This window comes from Anopheles funestus, chromosome 2RL (assembly GCF_943734845.2).
Source record: "Anopheles funestus chromosome 2RL, idAnoFuneDA-416_04, whole genome shotgun sequence".
In the NCBI taxonomy this organism is placed as follows: domain Eukaryota; kingdom Metazoa; phylum Arthropoda; class Insecta; order Diptera; family Culicidae; genus Anopheles; species Anopheles funestus.
The window spans coordinates 92310208-92322526 of record NC_064598.1 but is presented as its reverse complement, the minus strand read 5'-3'; the positions used below and the strand labels follow the sequence as shown (position 1 = coordinate 92322526).

General features: G+C 45.1%; 5 protein-coding genes across 8 annotated transcripts; 3 read left to right on the top strand and 2 right to left on the bottom strand.

The window, feature by feature from the left end:
- Nucleotides 1-633: 633 nt before the first annotated feature.
- Nucleotides 634-5050, top strand: LOC125766240 (dihydrolipoyllysine-residue acetyltransferase component of pyruvate dehydrogenase complex, mitochondrial). 3 transcript variants are annotated; one of them, XM_049432025.1, is made up of 7 exons: nucleotides 634-702; nucleotides 1070-1253; nucleotides 1744-1931; nucleotides 2164-2559; nucleotides 2679-3363; nucleotides 3441-3597; nucleotides 3669-5050. In XM_049432025.1, the coding sequence occupies exons 2-6, from the start codon at nucleotides 1123-1125 to the stop codon at nucleotides 3568-3570; spliced, it is 1530 nt and encodes a 509-aa protein (XP_049287982.1). In that variant the 5' UTR covers nucleotides 634-702; nucleotides 1070-1122; the 3' UTR covers nucleotides 3571-3597; nucleotides 3669-5050. The 3 variants fall into 3 exon arrangements, with proteins under 3 accessions (XP_049287982.1, XP_049287983.1, XP_049287981.1); XM_049432026.1 differs by lacking the exon at nucleotides 634-702 and adding an exon at nucleotides 712-970 and having other exon boundaries at nucleotides 2727-3363; XM_049432024.1 differs by lacking the exon at nucleotides 634-702 and adding an exon at nucleotides 712-970.
- A 170-nt stretch (nucleotides 5051-5220) lies between these two features.
- On the bottom strand, nucleotides 5221-6175 carry LOC125766276 (uncharacterized). Its single transcript, XM_049432075.1, has 3 exons — nucleotides 6001-6175; nucleotides 5596-5934; nucleotides 5221-5530 (listed from the first exon to the last, which is right to left on the bottom strand). Exons 1-3 carry the CDS (start codon nucleotides 6070-6072, stop codon nucleotides 5360-5362), a joined length of 582 nt encoding a protein of 193 aa, XP_049288032.1. The 5' UTR covers nucleotides 6073-6175; the 3' UTR covers nucleotides 5221-5359.
- Nucleotides 6176-6581: 406 nt separating this feature from the next.
- Nucleotides 6582-8354, top strand: LOC125766269 (fatty acid hydroxylase domain-containing protein 2-like). 2 transcript variants are annotated; one of them, XM_049432067.1, is made up of 3 exons: nucleotides 6582-7296; nucleotides 7358-7988; nucleotides 8057-8354. In XM_049432067.1, exons 2-3 carry the CDS (start codon nucleotides 7444-7446, stop codon nucleotides 8196-8198), a joined length of 687 nt encoding a protein of 228 aa, XP_049288024.1. In that variant the 5' UTR covers nucleotides 6582-7296; nucleotides 7358-7443; the 3' UTR covers nucleotides 8199-8354. The 2 variants fall into 2 exon arrangements, with proteins under 2 accessions (XP_049288024.1, XP_049288023.1); XM_049432066.1 differs by having other exon boundaries at nucleotides 6642-7282; nucleotides 8057-8334.
- A 363-nt stretch (nucleotides 8355-8717) lies between these two features.
- Nucleotides 8718-11417, top strand: LOC125766247 (FAS-associated factor 2). Its single transcript, XM_049432034.1, has 2 exons — nucleotides 8718-10618; nucleotides 10690-11417. The coding sequence occupies exons 1-2, from the start codon at nucleotides 9470-9472 to the stop codon at nucleotides 10858-10860; spliced, it is 1320 nt and encodes a 439-aa protein (XP_049287991.1). The 5' UTR covers nucleotides 8718-9469; the 3' UTR covers nucleotides 10861-11417.
- Nucleotides 11418-11428: 11 nt separating this feature from the next.
- Nucleotides 11429-12266, bottom strand: LOC125766281 (protein C10). The gene has a single exon (XM_049432081.1). The coding sequence runs from the start codon at nucleotides 12118-12120 to the stop codon at nucleotides 11770-11772; it is 351 nt and encodes a 116-aa protein (XP_049288038.1). The 5' UTR covers nucleotides 12121-12266; the 3' UTR covers nucleotides 11429-11769.
- Nucleotides 12267-12319: the final 53 nt, after the last annotated feature.

The following is a 12319-nucleotide window of genomic DNA, read 5'->3' as shown; positions in this document are numbered from 1 at the left end:
TAATGCTGGGTTCATATTTTCACGTTAATCGGTGCTATTTTTATTCGGGTGGGTTTTTGGTTTTTTGTTGTTGCTTTCATTCGTCGCTTTTCTTATGCGTTATTGATACATAGCCAAAAGTATGGGTTATATTAACAACTTAATCAACAATCTACGCGCAAGAAACTCAACCGAAGTTATGGAATCGGTGGAATTCAAAATGGTGTTTCTTCGAGCAGAGAGACTTGAAATACGATAAATGTGTTTTTATCTTATTTTCAGTACATGTAATTTCTCAAAGCTTATCCACATTTGATGGAAATGATGAGTTGGGTTTCATTTTGTGAGAGAAAACTTGTACCACAACAAAAAATAAAGTTATGTTGGTAAAGTTATTTATTTGTTGATAAAGTTATTTATTCAAAGTTTTATAGCATACAGCTCGGTACTGGTAAATTGATGAAAGATAATGGGCAAAGTAACGTGACAGTACCTTTTTAATCCTTTTTTAGCAGTTCTTTTCGCATTTTGAATGGTGAGAGTTTTTAAATTGCGCCAACATTTCCACCAACTTCAGCAACAGCTCAAAGCGCTATTATTGCAGTTTTGAACTATTATTGCAGTTATAAACCGGGCTTCTTGCAGTTGCACGATGTTTGCCGAAGTTTGACAGCTGGTCGGTCAAACGAAGACAAGCAGTTTTGTACACTTTTGTCGTTTCAGGTAAATTGATAATAATTATTTATCAACGAAATATTTAGTTTAATCGGTGTACCAACACTTCGTCCCTGGTGCCAGCGGTGTACCGCAAAATAACGCGATTCTTCCCCGATCCGTTTGCAGAAGTTGCAGCCTAGCCAAAACGCGTGCGAGCAAGTGAAAAGAGTTCCGTACACTTTTTTCGCCAAGGTCGCCGCGGTCGGTCGAAAAGTGAAGAGTGCAAACGATCTCGTCCTTCCAGCAATTTCCAAAACTTCCCGTTAACCAATCTGTGCGTGCCCGTGGACGATTCATTTTGAAAACGGCAATCAATTGTTTGCTTTTCCTACATTGGCATTCTACAATAATCTATGGTTTCGTTTTTCAACAGTGACTGCCGGACACACACAACCTTTCTGCTAGAAGCGATTGGACACTGCTAAAATGTTACGAACGATCATCGTACGAAACGAGAATCTCCTGCTGCAAGGATCGATCCGAAAAATACTGAAAGGAACTGCCATCCGCTCGCTTAGCAGTGAGTGTGCCAAACGATCAGCCGCCGGACACCGCAGGTAGGTTGTTCCGACATTAGTGCTCGTTATGTAACCGGAACGATATCGGTGAAATAGTCGGTGTTTTGCAAGGTTGAACCCAGGAACCGGTGATAATATTGCTAGGCGCGACTGTTTGTTCCTATGCCTCCAAAGCACAAACGATTGTTTGGAGTGAATTTGCAGTGTGGCCTTGATGTGATATACGATATGTTGTGTAATCTCAGCAACCCACTCGCTCGCCCCCTGAAGAGAAGCGCCTGGCAAGGGAAGGAGAAGCTATGGTTGAGAGAAAGAAGTGTGGTCGGGTGTTGCAAAACGTCATCATATGCATGCGTGTGATGATTCTGTGTACGTAAAATCATTTGCCGGAAGATAATTGTAATTGTATCATTATTAATTCCACCCAGTATGAGACCAAGACCAAGTGAATTTTGAATTACGTCAAAAAAGAAAACAAAGGAAAGTGCATCAATGCTAATTGTGCTATTGTTTTGCCACTGTTTTGTAGAAACTCGCACAACCTATCGAACGGCCGCAACAACCTTAAAGCGGTAACATGGAGAACGAACTTTGTCCGAGGATATTGCAGCGGATTCCCGGCACACTCGAAGGTCCTGCTTCCGGCGCTGTCCCCCACGATGGAGCTCGGCACTATCGTCAGCTGGGAGAAGAAGGAAGGCGACAAGCTGAATGAAGGTTTGTTTATGTTTACGTAGTAGTAAGCGATGCACATACGAGCAAGGCGTGTTGCTTCACTCCCAATGACCTTGCTGACATTGGCAGCATGGTTTCCTTACGCTCGTACGACCTTATCGCATGATCCGTCCGATCCACTTCAAAGCCGTACTACTATCAGCGCAACCAGCGTTCCCGTATTTGTTTAATGTTTAAAAGACGATCTTTCTATGCTTTCCGTGTACTTTTGTAGGTGATTTGCTGGCGGAAATTGAAACCGACAAAGCGACCATGGGCTTCGAAACGCCCGAGGAAGGCTATCTGGCGAAAATTCTTGTACAAGCCGGTCAAAAAGACGTCCCCATTGGCAAGCTCGTCTGTATTATCGTGGAGAATGAGTCGGATGTAGCGGCATTCAAGGATTACAAAGATACGGGTGCTGCTCCGGCGAAACCGGCTGCCGCTCCAGCCGCACCATCGGCACCCGCTGCCGCACCACCAGCACCTACCCCACCGCCAGTGTCTGCCCCACCACCACCGCCACCGGCTGCACCGCAACCCATGACGGCGGTGGAACAGCGAGGACCCCGTGTCTACGCTAGCCCAATGGCCAAAAAGTTGGCCGAGCAGCAACGTTTACGGCTGGAAGGTACGTTCAGTTGGATATTAAGCTACTTTAGAACGATTTCGATAAAAGCTAAATTCATGACTAACGCCGCGCATGCAATTCGATCGTTTTTCCATTTTCGTTTTTTCCCCCCCGAAAAGGTAAAGGTTCCGGGTTGTTTGGTTCACTAACGTCTAAGGATCTTGCAGGTATGCAAGCGGCCGGAGCTGCTCCAACGGCCGGTGCACCAGCAGGGGCACCTTCCATCCCGGCCGGTGCCGCCTACATTGACATCCCGGTGTCAAACATTCGCGGTGTAATTGCAAAGCGCCTGCTCGAATCGAAGACCACCATACCGCACTACTACTTGACGGTGGATGTAAATATGGATCAGGTGACGAAGCTGCGGGCCCGTTTCAACAAGCAGCTGGAAAAGGAAGGTGTGAAACTGTCGATCAATGATTTCATCATCAAAGCGGCGGCCATGGCATGTAAAAAGGTACCGGAAGCCAACTCGGCCTGGATGGATACGGTGATCCGACAGTTCGATGCGGTGGATGTGTCCGTGGCCGTGTCGACGGATCGGGGACTGATAACGCCGATCGTGTTCTCGGCCGACCGGAAGGGAATTTCCGACATCAGCAAGGATGTGAAGAATCTGGCAGCGAAGGCCCGCGAAGGCAAGCTGCAACCGCAGGAGTTCCAGGGCGGTACGTTCAGCGTGTCGAACCTGGGCATGTTCGGGGTGACCCATTTCTGCGCCATCATTAACCCACCACAGTCGTGCATTCTGGCTGTCGGCGGTACCCAGAAGCGTCTCGTACCTGATAAGGATTCGGAAGCTGGGTAAGGGTGGATGATTCTGTGACAACCGGCCCTAATACTGATTGGTATCGATCTCTTGCTATTTCCCCATTGCGCAGCTTCAAGGAAAGTGACTACGTTTCGGTAACGCTTAGCTGTGACCACCGTACGGTCGATGGGGCTGTCGGTGCCCGCTGGTTGCAGTACTTCCGCCAGTTCCTGGAAGATCCCAACTCGATGTTGCTGTAAGGTGTTGTAAAAAAGTCTTCTTCGATGGTAAGCCCCTCGAACGATTTTCGGGCGAGTACGATAATGACATAAGTTCCTTTTTTCCCATTGTTTTGTAGGCCTGCTTGCTGTAAAACGAAACGAAAGTCCAACATAAAGGGGTGCTAGGCAGAGCAAAACATAACGGGGGGATAAAACGGAAAGAGTAGAAATAATAACTAATAGTAGTAGCCGCCGTAAGGGTCAGTATGGAAAAGTATTGATGCTTTAGTTGCATAATTACTGCACTTGTGCGTACAAACGCCATCTCATTCGTCCTCGGGCATCCTTGGTGTCTTACCGATAATGCAACACGCAAAGGAGAACATCGGCCAGCGAATGGTCCGTGCGCTTTGGACTGATTTCCCTCCCTAGCATGGATTATTGTTCCCCCCCACACACTCAGACACTCACACATACATATGTACCAAATAGTTCATAGTTCCATTAACCGAGATTGACGAGCAATACAACGCAAGGGCACTTTTAGCTGTAAATGCTGCCGAAAGTAACCGATTACCTGTTCATAGTTGTAGGCCATAGAGAGATGTTAAACCGTTGTACAACAGAGGAACTGTTACAGTGCTGTTCCACTCATTACTGACCGATTAGTCACGAGGGAGGGAGATAAAAACACACTCGATAGAGGAATCCGTACAATGCAGCACATCACAAACTTAGATCTGCTCAGTTTTGCTGCAGTCCCTGGCATATAAGAACGGAGGGAAGCCAATGAAATGCGAAACAAAATCATCACCATCTTTCCTATGCTACTCTTTCACTTTAATTCGGCAATTAAAATCGGCCAACAAAAGCGACCGACCGTGCTCAAGGCTGGGGCGACTCTTTTCGCACTTTTCGTATCACCATAAAAAAATCCCTCGAGCCCAAAATATCCTTTCCCATTACCGGAGCAAACTAAAAGCATGGATGATCCACGCAGCAAAAGAGAAAACAAACAAAAGACACCACCACCATCAACCTGCCGGAAGGGAACATTTAGACGAAACTGGTCAAATTGATGATTTGCTTGTTGAACAAGATCTTATTATATAGTTTTGTTTTATGCGCTATTATTATTTTTAAAACATCGAGGAATAAATCAAATTTATTTATTGGTTACCGTGGTTCATCAAGGCACTTTATGCGATGCTGCAGCAATTGCACTGATTGTGTTTGTTTGCGTTACACAATTTCTAATTAAAGGGAATAGTTTGGTCAACACACAGACACACACGGAGCGGTCAATTTTCCGTCGTGACAAAGACAATACGATAACCACGCAATGGCCATTACGTCCTTGACACGTATTTGAATCTACAATACTCGTTGTGATCGTTTGAATCGAAGAATCAATCAATTTTAGTTACACATCGTTACTACCAAAAACTCAACGTACCAGCGTGTAAAATGTACTGCAAAATGTCTGATACAGCATCAAATACAATACCATTGGAGCTTACGACTTACGGAACTACCTTTTAATTGAATTGGAACTAGTAATAATTGTTGTCAGCTGCAAAATATGATCAAAATTGTTCAAATCAACGTAGTGTAAGATTCGGATAATGTTAAACTATTACAATGAGTTATTGCGCTTTAACTGAAAAACCGAATACGTAAGCAGGGCCAACATGGTGGATTTGCAATAATTGTTCAATTCTTTACTGGTTTACCTCTACCAATGCGTCATAGAAGGACGTCTTATATTGTGTGATCTTTTGTACAGTTTCAGCAGTTATGTTAAGCTCATCGTTTTACACTATTTCGATTAATCAATCACGTCGAAGTCCATCTCACAGCATCCACGTACGTTCAGCGTATCCAGATTCGTGCCAGGAATGTGGAACAACATCCGAACCCGATATGTGCCCTTGCCCATAGAGATGTATTGCTCTAAATACTTGATCTTAAGCACGGCAGCATCTAGGTTGTATCGACCCTTAAAGAAAAACGAACATTGTTTGTAGTGCGTAATTAAACCACAATAGGATAACGTTAACTTACGGTAAATCTTCCACACCGATCACCGTTGGTCATGGAGCTTGCGAGGAAAAACCATGGGCCACTGTCGTCGGAATGGAAACGATCGCAATGCATCGGTTCAATGTATTCTTTTGGATTATCGAGGCAAATTTTCGACGTTTGCTGTTCGCATTGGTACGTTGTGATGATCAGCTCCCATGCCACTTCATCGGACACTTGTCGCACTTCGTACTCCGCGTGCAGGGTATCACAAACTCCCTCGGCATCACGATCGAATCGTACCGTTTCCAACGATACGGGCATTTCGTCGTAAGGTAGCTTTACATCTTGGCAATTGGAAAACATTGTCATGTTGATACGCTGCATGAGGAAAAGAGAAGAAATTGATTTCCACCGTTCCGCTTCGAATCCGTCTGTAATACTTACCAACCCATGGGCGAATTCAAATGCAGCACACACCAGAAGCACATAGTACAGCGTGTTCCTTTCGGTAGACATTTTTCAAACGATTCTAATCCAACATTGAGGTATAATGCATTGTTCGCTTTCGCTTTATAGCAATCAATCATTTTGCAAGCAATAGCGTTTCCAAACAAGTGCTTTCCTAACATCCGAACGGATATAGTCATTATTATGACTATGCAAAATCGATCGAGCTATCGATCGAGAATCATCATGATCGTTGCCAGTAGTACAGCGCATTGCATATGTGTGTAGAGCTGTAATTTATTCACAAATTACGGGACCCTCGCAGACATAATTGAACTAGGACAGTGTAGCGTATCGTTGATTAATACATTAACAAGTAATTGATTAAAAACGATACGTGTGTGCCATAGTATTATACGTAACTGTAATTCCTCTAATTCTGACCAACCAAAAGAAAAACGCGCATTTAACGTTTATTCCATTATGCAGAAGAAATGCATAATTTAAATAATTTTCCACTTGCATGGTTGCTATAGTATTTTCACTAGGCAGTCCCAGGTGGCATTTCACATGACAGTTAGCAAAACGGGCAGAAATTCACCAATGTTGTTATTGTTTTTTATATAGCTCATAAAACACCGGTTGCTCTAGTCGTAATCGCAAGCCCACAAGAAACAGTAATCCTTTGAATGCGAATGGAACAATCAATGGGTCGCATACTCACCGTAGAAAGTTATATCGTGTTTCGCAAGAAAGTAGAAGCAACTGGCAGAGACTTTGATCCCCGTGGGGATTCATCCGGACCGTGAATTGACCAGTTTTATCTGCTGCTATCTATAGTTTTATCGTCATCGCTACACAGCGGGAACGGAAACCGTTGTAATCCGTGCTGGCAACATAATTTCCCGACGATGTTACGCAAGCGACATCGCGTATATGGAGTGTTGGTAGTGCCAACAGACGACCCCATCGCCCGCAAACTTCTAAATCATGGTCGGGGATCGACATTATAGATAAATCTAACCTCCCGTTATCTTATCGTAAAGCCGCTGGGCGTGCTGTATTTATTTCGGCATCTAGCTCCCCACGTCCTTTTATCCGAGCCCGAAATGCCGAAAGGCTAAAAAATTACCGCTAGCAAATAGCACCGGCCCAGTATGGTATGGACTGCAGCCGACAGTGTTTGCTACCCGCGTGGAAATGGATACGGTGTTCGGTGCTCGTGCTTTAAATGGGTCAGCGGTGGAGCAAAAGTGGAACTCACTGCTAGACGTAATCGGTACGAATAATTCGGTAATAAGCATGACTGGTACAAAGCAAATCATTCGGCTCTAATCTTACCTTTATTGCATAGGTGACGATCCCGATTTTCTCTATACATGGGGGTTAACGGTATACGTGCATTCATTTTTCTGGCTCGTGGGTGGATTGTTTGTGCTGATGGATATCACAAACAGGCCAGCGTTTTTACGTAGATACAAAACGCAACCCGGGAAAAATGAACCCATCGATTGGAACGATCTGCGCCGGGTGATGAAGACGATCTTGTTCAATCAAACTGTCATTGGTATTCCGTTAACGTTTGCTGGCTATCATGGAACAATCCGTGGTACCGTGCCAAACGTACGCACGCTACCCTCCGTGGGTGTGATCTTGCGCGATCTGGTGGTGTGTGTCATCTTTGCTGAGATTGGGTTTTACTACGTGCATCGGTTCCTACACATTAAGCCACTGTACAAGTTGGTTCACAAAAAGCACCACGAGTTTACGGCCCCGTTCGCTTGGACTGCTATGTACTGCCATCCGATCGAGCACATCATCAGTAACATGATTCCGCCAATGATCGGCATACAGCTTATGAAGGCGCACATCTTCACCACTGCCATCTGGTTCCCGTTGGTTATCTTCAACACGATCAGGGATCATTGCGGATACCATTTGCCGTTCTTTCCCAGCTCCGAGTACCATGATTATCACCACGCTAAGTATGAATCATCAACCTCAAACCACCTTTCTATCGCGCAGACATATGAATGTTCGATGTGTTTTACAGATTTACCGAGTGCTTCGGGACGTTCGGGTATCTTGATTGGTTACACGGGACGGATACAAAATTTCGCAAGTCAAAGCAACACCAGCGTCATCGTACGCTTTGGGGTATTAAATCGGCTCGCGAATTGTATCCGGATAGTTAATTGAGCCACGTGTTTGCTATATGTTAGCGGAAAACCCATGCTTCGTACCAAAAAACCATCCACCGTGCTTTCATCTGTCTCTGGTTGTTTCATCTAGTGATAAAAACATGTATTCAATAAATCCGTCTGTAAGCAAATGTTGTTTAAATGTTTCATACATTTCATATGGCAAAAAATAGATGTTTTATATGATAACGTATAGATTGCGGTATTTGAAATTCTATAATGATTTAATGAAGTACTTTCATTTGATAAATTCAAAACATGATTCATGCAACTGAAATTCAAACACAATCAGTAGCTGTAAAAATACAACTAGGAAGCAAACGCGCATGAGTGCTTATCTGCCGGTATTCCTTAATCATTGTTAAATCTTTTTAATTAAAATCAAAAGTTTTATGGAATGAAAAAAGTAATAAAACGAGCACAGATAAATAAAAACGAGATAATCATTTGACAGCAGCTATCGTTCGAATTTTTAAAGTCCGCAACTGTCAAACGTGCGTAATGGTGTAACCTCCCCAGCGATGCACTTCGCCAAATATGTCAAATTGTCTAAATCTAGTGATTTTTAGAAAAAAGGAAAAGAAAACTGATTTCTACTCCATTGTGTAGATTTTCACACCGACTATCTTTGTTTTCGAAGCAAGATTCACTCGGCGTACGATCAGCATTACTATAATAGTTTGTTTTTCCCCGGTTTCGCATCCCTAGCGCTACGCAATCGTAAAGTACGATAAGCGATCCTTGCAGAAAAGGTAGCAACGTATCGTTCACGGTGGATCAAAACTACAAAAAATAGGATTACAAGAAGCTGGACGTCCTTCCGGATTACTCGGACCCGTGGTATTGTCCGCGTCCGTCCGATCAGGACAGCAGCGATATCCTTGCTGCATTACATAAGAAACGATCTGGTACGTCGGACCAGGTCGAGAGAGGCAAGCAGCAACAGCACGAGACCTTTGGCGATAACCCGCAAAGCCGTACGTGAAAGTACTTTTCCACCCGAAAACGCTTCCGCTCCGTGGAATGTTAAGGCTTATGAAAGTAGCGGTAAACATTGCAGCAGCTAATTAAGTGGAAATCGTAGAAGAATTTGTCAGCAGCACGCGAGCGCAAAGCAGTTGCTGGCGTGGTTAATCCTACGCACTTTGTTAGCACAGGTGACATCCGTCAGCGGGGCAGGAAGATTGGTCTGGTGGACGAAACACGGTTGTGGCACGACCACACAAAGCGAGCGCACCGTCAACTGTTCACGCTAGCGCCCCATCATGGATAACGATGGATTATCGAACGAGCAGACGGAAAAGGTCCTACAGTTTCAGGACATTACCGGGCTGGATGATATGAACGTTTGCCGCGACATACTGATACGTCACCAGTGGGACCTGGAGGTCGCCTTTCAGGAGCACCTAAACATACGCGAAGGTCGTCCGTCCGCGTATGCGACGGAATCTCGCGCTCCTGCCGTCATAAACGATCGTTTTCTGCAGCATGTTTTCTCGAGCGCGCGGTTAAGCCCAGCGCGCGAACCGAGCGGTGTCGGGGGCATTATACGATACGTGTTTAACTACATGGTGAACTTTTGGTACAGTGCATTTTCCTCGTTTCTATCCACCGTGATCGGGCTGTTCCGCGATCAGGAAAGCATTCCGGCCGATCCGCTCGGCGACGTGCTGAAGTTCATTCAGACATACAATGAAAAGTACCCGGAACATCCCGTGTTTTACCAGGGCACGTATTCGCAGGCGCTGAGCGATGCGAAGAACGAGCTACGCTTTCTGCTAGTCTATCTGCATTCCGAGTCGACATCCGAGGCGGTCGCCTTTTGTCGCGGTGCAATGTCGGACCCACAGGTGATCGAGTACGTCAACCGGCGGATGCTGTTCTGGGGGTGTGATATGGCATCGCACGAGGGCAAACGGGTTGCGACCGCGATCAGTGTTCGCACACACCCGACCCTGCTCATCATTGGGATGCGCGCCAACAAGATGATCATTATGGGCCGGTTAGAAGGGGACTGCACGTCGGAGGAGCTTATACGCCGGATGGATACCGTCGTAAATGATAACGAGGTGTGGTTGAATCAGGCCCGCCAGGATCGGCTGGAGCGGGATCTTACACAGACGCTGCGCCAGCAGCAGGACGAAGCGTACCAGCGATCGTTACAGGCGGACCAGGAAAAGCAGCGCCGAAAGCAACAGGAGCGAGAGGAGGCGATGCGCATCCAGGCCGCGATCGAAGCGGAACAGCTGGCGGAGCAGCAGCGAAAGGATAACATCGAACGGTTAAAGCTCGATCTGGCGGAACAAGTGCCTTCGGAACCGGAAGCAGGTGCGCCCGACACGATCAGCATAGTTTTCAAACTACCCAGCGGGCTGCGATTAGAGAGACGATTTCGAAATACCAACACAATGCAGGTAAATTCGTGGCTTAATTATTCCCACCCACAACTGACTATCGGGTTCTGGTTTTTGTTTCCATCTTAAAGGATATTTACAACTTTATTTTCTGTCATCCGGATGCTCCCGATTCGTTCGAAATTACGACGAACTTCCCGAAGCGCGTGCTGGAATGTTCGGGTGACGAACCAGGCCAGACGCTGCTGCTATCTGGGCTGAAGAATCGCGAAGTACTGTTCGTCGCCGATCTGGAGGCGTAGTGTGACGACGGTGGGTGGGGTGGTCACACGTGCATCACAAGTACTACTGCATCTGGAATGGTGATTTGCTTAGGAACTGTATTTGCTAATGCACTGCCGCACGCGAACGGCAAACAGACATTCTTGATGGATTTTTACATAGTTTGCTGAAACAAGGTCAACTAGTTCGATGTTCACGCGTAGTCAGTGGCGGTCCAACTAAAGCTGCATCTACAAAAAATATAAATTGTAGTCCCATCGTGAAATTCTTTTCGTCGTTTCATTTCTCCATTTCTCCAGTCGGGGATGGGTCTTGACGATCATGTGTTTCATACAATCAAGGAAACATCTGGAACGACACGAAAAAGGAGTGCAAAAACGTTCCAATACCAAATGGTGATAGTACTTGTGAATATACTTATTTGTTGCTTGCATAAAATCTTAAAACTGTATATTCAGTTGAACTGCAGAAGATGAATAGTCTCTATTAAAACCTTCGTTGGGGACACACTCAACATTTAATATGAAAAAACAAGAGCGGCAAATAAAATTGTTTTATTTCTACTTTACAACGTAAACGCAGCATCTGTTTGTTTTTTTCCCATTTTATTTGCTATATAATGCGTACGAATTACATATAATCACTTATCGTTAAGGAAGCTGTATATTGGTTATAGTTACGACGATTAAAAAGAAAACAGACGACACGACACATTAACATTACTTTTTACTATCAATACTTCATGGCCGATCTCGACATACTGTAAATTAGACCGTGATGTAATTTCTCTCTGATTAACACTGGCAGTTATACATGTTCCATTAGAAGCCGTTTTGTTTTTTGCGGGTACAACTAATCTTCAGTCTTAAATGCACTCTGCTGACATCCACAGCATCAGTTTCGCCCTGCACCGTATCCGCTGGAATCTCCTATATCAAGACATCGTTCGTGCTGTTGATGTTAATCGGAGGTAGATAGATTGATCGTATTTGCGCACGCAATCGAGCGATATCCACGTCCTCGCGTTCAAACTCGCGTATGATCTGCTCGAACTGTACCAGCCCTTCGCGACTCCCGGGGAATCCATAATCCTTTATGACTTCGATCTGAATCTGCATCACCAGTGGGAAAACGTTCTGCATCATCTTGATCATCTCTTTGCCCGAGTTGGCTTTGGCTTCGGCGAGCTTCTTGGAATTTTCCGACTGGTTCACCGTTTTCAGTATATCCACCAGTATCGTTTTACCGGTTTCGGCGTTGAAATTTGATAGATAGGACATACTGGTAATCGGATGTTAGGATTAGGGGATTTGTTATGTGTTTGCCACTGCACAAAACAACCGCAACAAAACAATCAGAGCAGGCGTTGTTTGGTGGAAGCGCAGCTGTCAGTGGATACAAAGGGCCGTGCACCCAGATATATTGCAATGGTAGAAAAGGACGTTTTTAAATTTATACATAAAAATAAACATTCCACCT